The sequence below is a fragment of the Triticum urartu genome, chromosome 4, assembly GCF_003073215.2.
Source record: "Triticum urartu cultivar G1812 chromosome 4, Tu2.1, whole genome shotgun sequence".
Taxonomy (NCBI): Eukaryota; Viridiplantae; Streptophyta; class Magnoliopsida; order Poales; family Poaceae; genus Triticum; species Triticum urartu.
In genome coordinates this window covers 475735682-475743265 of record NC_053025.1, presented here as the reverse complement: position 1 = coordinate 475743265, position 7584 = coordinate 475735682, and the positions used below count along the sequence as shown (strand labels likewise).

The following is a 7584-nucleotide window of genomic DNA, read 5'->3' as shown; positions in this document are numbered from 1 at the left end:
AAACAATAATAACCGGCGCCTGCATCGCCAAATAGGGTTCGCCGCAGCGAATTGTCCACCAATCACACAGAATAGTGAGCAACCGACCAGCAGATGGGTCGGCCCAATTAGCTAATATTCATTTACGGTTTTGAAAACGTTCAAGCTACAGTTTTTATAATCGTTTTTTTGTTGGTTCTTTTTCCAGATTTCCTTGTTTTTTATTTTAAAATTTTATCCAGAATTTCAGAAAGTTCAAGTTTTCAAAATAAAAATTCAAAATGTTACTGTGTTTCCTAAGAATATTTGTGTTTAAAATTTTTGTTCAGAATTTCAAAAAATGTTTCATTTTCAAAAACTTATGCACAGATCAGAGAAATGTTCACATTGAAATAAATCATTATTCTAATAAATTTTTAGAATTTTAAAGTCTTCATTTTCAAGAATTTTAAAAAATTCACGTTTTCAAAATCTGCGCAGAATTTTTTAGAAAATATTCAGAAATTTCAAAAAAATGTGTTTTAATATAAAAACATACTAAAGAAAACTATGGAAAAAGGAGTGTAGATTTTTTTTAGGATTAAAAGGAACGTACATGTGCTATCTACAGTACCGGCGCGCTACAGCCGGGCCGGCCCACACGGCGAAGCCCCTGTGTGAAAGCTCGACTCTTTGCCACAGCGAGCGGCAAATAGGAGCTCCCAAAAAATAGAACAAGCAACTAGCTCCCTCAGATGGAGACCCGAAGGCCTAAAAAGAGATGACTGAAATTCTTCCAGTTTCAGCGAACTGCTAGTCTTTGAATTGAAACTCAACATACGCGATCTTTCTGGCCAAGATATCTGCAGTCACCGTCCTAGCTTCTGAACAAATCTGGACGCGGCCATCATCTGAACACACTACCAGTTTTGCTTCTGCAATCTTCTCACTGCCTGGACCTTTGAATATTTGGCATGCCCCTGAACCCTCTACCGCTCTACGTCCTGACGCACACAGAAGAATCTGTTGGCATGTTGCTGGTGAGAGGCGTCCCGATCCGGCTACCCCACGACGCATCCATCCATCCATCCGTCCATCCACACGAAGGCCACGCCACAGAACTTGACCAGCTCTATCGTTTCCGAGCCAACATGACGACGTGTCGTGAAAAGAACCCAGAAGCCGGCGCACTTGCGGGCTGTCGGACACGTGGAGCATTTGACGTGTAAACCATTTGGTTGGATGCCATCCGCCCCAAAGACACCGCCCCAAAAAATTTTAAGCTATCAAGGAAAAGGTGCATCACTGTTGCCATCACTGTCGTCGCGGGAGTATAATAAGAACCTGGGGGATAGTAGAGTACATCATCGAGGAAACAGCTACGGCCTGCATGTATGTACGATACCATGCGCTGACAGGCCGTACGAGAAAGTGACAGAAACCAAATAGTATCCGTAGGCCTAACACGGTACGGATTCATAGCAGCATAGTGCTGCAAGATTTGACCCTGGGCTCCCTCTATTTATCCGTCCTTAAAGAATGCAAAGGGCACCTTTTCCTCAGTCACGACTCGAGTTGTTCCACAAGCAACAGGAGGAGCTTATCCAATTGAGACAGCAACCAGGAAAAGTAGTACTAGCGCTATTACTGGAGTATGTATTATTTGCTACAGGGGAGCCCAGCGTGCCAAATAATAAGCACTCAACAATCTGAGAGCTTATCAAAAACTCCTCCTACTCCCGGCCTCGGAGCTCTTCTGTGGGTGGAGCAACCGCAGAGGAGGCGCACCTTATAAAGCGGCCCTTGAGAGGAGGAAAGGCCGGCTTATCGAAACGTGCAGATAAGAGAGGGCGCGCATATAAACATACGCACGCCCAGCAACAGCAACACAAAAGGTAAACAAAAAACAAAACGACGGCGCCAAGTTGCCACATTGCAACGCCATCCTTCTCAGGTCAACCAGGGTCGGATTAACAAATGATTATCGCCGATAACGCTAATCGCAAGTGGATACGCGAGAGATCCTCAGGCCTCGGCGCAGGAACAAACATCGCCTTTCTTCAGTCGTATCCATGCGTCCAGGAATTACTCGATATGGGACGGAGGGAGTATAATGCAACCCTACCGGAAATGACACCGGTGCTGGCTGTCTATGTCATTTAAGACCAATCGGTGGTGAAACCGAATCGCCTCAAAAGGGAAAAATCATGGAACACACCAACTATAACCCACCAACTTGCAAGATAAGATGACAACGATGGATGCTGCTCACCCTGCATCTTGTACCTCATTTACTCATCCACATCGTGAGTGGTTCCAGAAAAAGAAAGGTTCTCAAAAGAAGATGCAGGGTGAGCAGCAGCTGGCAGTCCCAGGGCAAAAACTTAATATCAAAACAGTTGCCACTTTGTTATGAGAAAATTTCTCTGGTTGTTAACAAGGTGTTGCGTGAGACATAGGACACCAGAATAGGTAAATGCCTCCAAATGGGGCAAATTCTATCCTTGCAGATACTTCGGCAAAAGAAAAATGCAGATAAACTCGGCGTTGCAAACACTGCGATCACTTCGGGCGGGGTTGAAGTTGAACTGGACACAATACCAAAGCATATGAAAGTGAATTCAAATTACTACAGCAGTGCACATAACTGATAAAGACTAAAATCTATATTGATGACAGATTGTTTACACTGGTACCTTGAAACAATTGCACTCGCCTCCCACCAATTTCTGGAAAGCGTTTGAATGCTAATAAAAACAATATAGTACCCACAAAACATGGACAAATCCTAGAAACACTTGCATGAACTCCTTTCCTGGATGAAGTTTCCAGGAACGCCCACAAAGCAGACTTCTCACCAACCTATGAAAACTAACTATAAATGCCTAAACAGACTGCTCGCCAGAGTAATGCACAGATGGAATGGAAGCACATTGAGCAGGCGACAAACCTTTCATACAAAGAAAAATTCCACAAAAGCAAAAGATAATACACAAGGTACTCCCAGCAACGATACCAAAACATAGGGCGAGTGAGTAATCCAGATATGCTCCTTGTGGCCTGTAGCATGCCCCTAAATTTCCACAGCTGCCAACTTCCAACTACCAGAATGCTTCAATCGACTAGGACTGCTCCGTCACAATTAGCAAAACTGAGCTGCATTTGTTGTATGGTAACATCCACACCTTGTCTCCCCGCATACTAGAGGGTTAGCAGACAAGACAGCAAAGGATCAGTCAAGAGCAGCTGACAATAATGGGCACTCTAACTACTACATGAACATCTATCACACACCTTCAACATGTTTTCATTGGCACCATGATGAGGGAGGCCTCAGGGACACACGGACTTCATGTTCTTCAGGTCCAGCACGGTGTTTAGGGACAATAATCTCTAGGCCTGTTCCTGATTCATCACAGTATGCTTCCAGAGTAGCATCTTCTGGGATCCGGGTAGGCAATGGAACTTCCCGGATGAACTCCCCTGGTGGACAATGCTCAGGTGAAGGATCCGTCAACTTGAAGGTCCGATCATGTCGCTTCAAGAATGGCATCCGTCCCACGCTAGTGCATGATATCTTAACGACGCCATTCGTAAGAGTGTTCTTCCAGGTAACCTTCACCTTCTGTATATCAGCAAATGGCAGGCTAATGATGATCAAGTAGCCCTTGCTATCTTCATATATTGTTTTTGCGGCAGTTACTGGCCCAGAAGCATGACGCATCACACCGGTGAAGTCATTTGTCCATGATGGCTCAAAAGTGTGGCTCACATCCATATCCTGAACCTTGTCTGAATTTGAATTGCTGCAATCCTCTTCCATGGCAGAGGGGGAGGAATCCTTCCTACGTTTGTGGCAGACAGCTGAGATGTCCATACCATCCCCAGAACCATGTTTTGATGCATGTGTCGACAGGTTAAGGCCAGAACCATTCAGCACCTTCTTGTGATGGCCATGTGAGGTGCTCTTTGCTGGAGCAGCAGTTGCAGGCCTCTCGAGCTCAAATTCCGTGGTCAGCAGATTCCTCCATGATTCAAAATCATCCGCCTCAGTGGGAACGGAGAAATTGGCATCTCTCCCGGTGAGCTCGAACCACCTCTTCATATCGGCCTCAGGAACACCCACTAAGTTTGGTGCCCGCACGATCTCAATCCCATGAAGGCACTGCGGGTTTGACAACCCCCGGTAGTGCTTACGCTGCATCCGGTGTGAGCGCACAAACCCTTTGTCTGCGCTGAAAGGAAACTGTGGCTCCCCGAGGCGCGAGTGACCATTCATGAAGCTCCTCAGCTGCATCTTCCCCAGGGCATTCTCCGGCCGATCCTTAAACACCCACATGTACATGTTCTCCATGTCATGCTGCACCAGGAAAGCATCCAGTGTGGCACTATTACCATTCCCGGCAGCAGTGGGTGCCTTCGTCTTGCCGCCCTTATCAGCCGACATGACCGGCTTGAAGTAGTGGGTGAAGAAGAACCATGCACCCCAGATGCTATCGTTCCGCTTCACGCACTTGCGCGCGGCGCTGGAACCGGAGCTCTTGGTGTGAGACACATGGACAGTTGTTGTGGTGGACACCGGGGCGGAGGTCGCGGCGGCAGCAGCAGGCGAGTCCGAGTCATAGAGCTGCGGGCAGCCGAGGCCAACATCTAGCATGTCGACGTTGGACTCATGGAGGGTGGTGGTCTGCAGGGCCGGAGGGGGAGGAGACGGGTCGGCGGCGAGGGGGAGGTTGATGTCAGGGGGGGCGGCTGCGGCGGCATGGAGGCAGCGCTGGAAGGGGCCTGGCGGCGGGAGGAAGAGGTCGAACTCGTCGTGGGAGGCAGTGTCCATGGAGAGGAAGGTGGAGGGGCCCTGGTGCGGGTGGTGGGCCGTGGCGGTGTCCATGGAGAGCGCGGTGAGCAGCGACTCCCCCATGGAGGCGGCGGCGGCGGCGGCCGTCAGGGGCGGAGCAGCCCTGTTCCAGGCCTCGACCCCCGGCGGCTGCGCGTCGTCCGTGGCTGCGCTGGTGCCCAACTCTCCGGCGCTTCCGCCTCCACCGCCTCCTCACCGCGCGCTCCTCTCCTCCGAATCTCTCCACGAGCATCAGTTAACAGCCAGGCTTCACATCTCCCTCGCGTCCATCAGACGGCCGGGAGGAGGCTCTCCCTGCAAATCACACGGGAAAAAAACCACATCAACCAATCAATCAATCTCGCATTCCAAACCCGAATCTAATGAGAAATCCCACGGATTCGAGATCCGGCCCGAGGAGAGCCACGTACCTACGCGAAATCCAAGGGCTTCGCAAACCCTAAAATCGAAGAACAGCTGCCCCGGCGAGAGCGTGGTGGAGGCCTCTCCCGCAGCAGAGCAGAGTTGCAATCAAACAATCGAAATCAAATCGAATTCCTGTTGAATGTTGATGAGCGGCGGGTGGGGGAGGTGGGAAGGGGGGAGACGGTAACGGAGGAGGGGGGAGTTAAAGGCGACGGTGGGCGCAGAAGGAGCCGGGGCGGGGGGCGGAGGCGGCCTCCCCCAGAAGGAGCCGGGACGAGGGGGGGGGGGGGGGGGCCGTTACTTGACGGTGACGGCTGCCTGGGTGGGAAGGATTGGCTCGCCTTGGATCGGGAATGCCAGCCAGAGGAGGGTGAATGGGATCGACGGGCTCTCCTCGGCCCTCCTCTCTAGTCGAGTTTGGATTCTTTTGAGTTGCAAATATTGCTGTTTTGAAAAAATGAATAGTAAAGTATTTCCTCCGTTTCTAAATATAAGTCTTTGTAGAGATTCCACCGTTTCAAAACACTTCACATAGTAATTTTGCCTTCAGTCAAATTTTGTGAAGTTTGACGATGTTTATATCAAAAAAATCAACATTTGAAATACCAAACCAACATCACTAAATCCATCAAATTGTATTTTTTATTGTAGTATATTGATTTTCATCCTTTTTAATATAAATTTGACTTCAAACAAAACCAATATGTGAAATATTTTGGAACAGATAGAGTATACGGGTTAGCGACACAACATAAGCAAGATGCGAATGAGAGTAGATTTTCTGCACTCAGATGCTCTCTTTATTTTAGCAAATCTGAAATGTGAATTGAAGGTTTTGAAAATTTCCCAACAAATGGTCTGTAGATTTGAGTAACTCATGTGCCAACAAATTTTTTTTTGTGGGGAAAAATTGGAGAGCCGGAATGACATTATCTCATATGCCAATGTGTCTAACTTTTTTACTTCACACAGCTCGCATTTTTATCAAATTTGAACTCTGTAAACAAACTTGAGTTATCTGCAATTATTTTCGCTTCAGTAGAAAATATATTATTTACTGTAAATGGATTTTATGCCCCAACACACCTCATAGTTTTCGAGTTGCGAACGTGCATAAGTAGTTCGACTAGAATAATGGCCCTTTTGTTCAAACAAAAAAGGCACAATCTTTCATCAGTCTTTCTTCTTTGCCTATTAGTTAGGCAAGAGGATATCAAGTTCTAAATTCTAGCTTCGTAGGACATGAGTTTCTATTACTATGAAATTCATAAATGAAAATTAAGTAGTTAATGGGAGAGCTACCGTTATCCTTTACATGTGTCACTAAAAAAAAGACATTCCAATTTTTCTTAATTAATAGTTTGCTACATATGTCATTATTAATGGACCCCAACACCGAGCGAACGTAAGATTTTAGGGCTCCCAGGGAACACCGTCAAAGCCATTGAATCAAGGTCGAACAGATGGCGATTTCTCTACACGACATGGCAATTTATCTATCTTTTGTTTTTTGCGCTATATGGCAACTTTTTTGTCTTCTATCATGGCAAATTTACTGAAGTTGCCATGCCAACTACGTATGACATGGCAAATTTGGAGCGTCCGTTGGGAAAGCGCTCCCAAGAAACTTTCGCGACATAGCGTTTCCCTTATTAATAAGCACTATATATAACTATAGTGTGGAGCAGGTGTCCGCTTTGTATGGGCCTTTCTATAATATAGCTACAATATGGTCCATGTCTCGTTGTAGATGGGCCTCCTAATGGTTTCACTCGGGGCAGGACACCGTCATGCAAGCCTACGATGCATTAGCGGTGGGGCCGTGTCATGATGCTGATGGAGATTGACGGTGTTATGTTCCTGCGGTGCCTCACTTGACCGGAAGTCGGCTTGAGTAGGCCGGCCCGGGCCCCCCTAGGTCGCTTACGCCATGGGCTGATTAACCTGCGTACAACGAGATTACCGACAATGAGGAGGACTTCTCCAACCAACTTAAACATGTAGCCCTAAACCTCGGTGCCCATATAAGCCAGGTCAGGATAGTTGAATAGATAAAGAATCCTAGAGTTATTGCTCAACACCTCGATACTTGTAACCCCTACACCGGCAAGAGACACAAGAAGAAGTAGGGTATTACCTCTTCCGGGAGGGTCTGAACCTGGGTAAAACTCTGCCCCTATTTCCATCGGATCTGCTTGTTGGAAATATGCCCTAGAGGCAATAATAAAGTGGTCATTATTATATTTCCTTAATCATGATAAAGATTTATTATTCATGCTATAATTGTATTGGCCAGAAACTTAAATACATGTGTGAATACATAAACAAATACCAAATACCTAGTGAGCCTCTACTAGACTAGCTCG

The 7584-nt window shown here is 47.1% G+C and overlaps 1 protein-coding gene across 1 annotated transcript; it reads right to left on the bottom strand.

Annotated features, from left to right (window-relative positions):
- Nucleotides 1-2602: 2602 nt before the first annotated feature.
- On the bottom strand, nt 2603-5451 carry LOC125552137. The gene is made up of 3 exons (XM_048715618.1): nt 5224-5451; nt 3253-5107; nt 2603-3159 (listed from the first exon to the last, which is right to left on the bottom strand). The coding sequence occupies exon 2, from the start codon at nt 4874-4876 to the stop codon at nt 3266-3268; it is 1611 nt and encodes a 536-aa protein (XP_048571575.1). The 5' UTR covers nt 4877-5107; nt 5224-5451; the 3' UTR covers nt 2603-3159; nt 3253-3265.
- Between the last annotated feature and the right edge of the window lie 2133 nt (nt 5452-7584).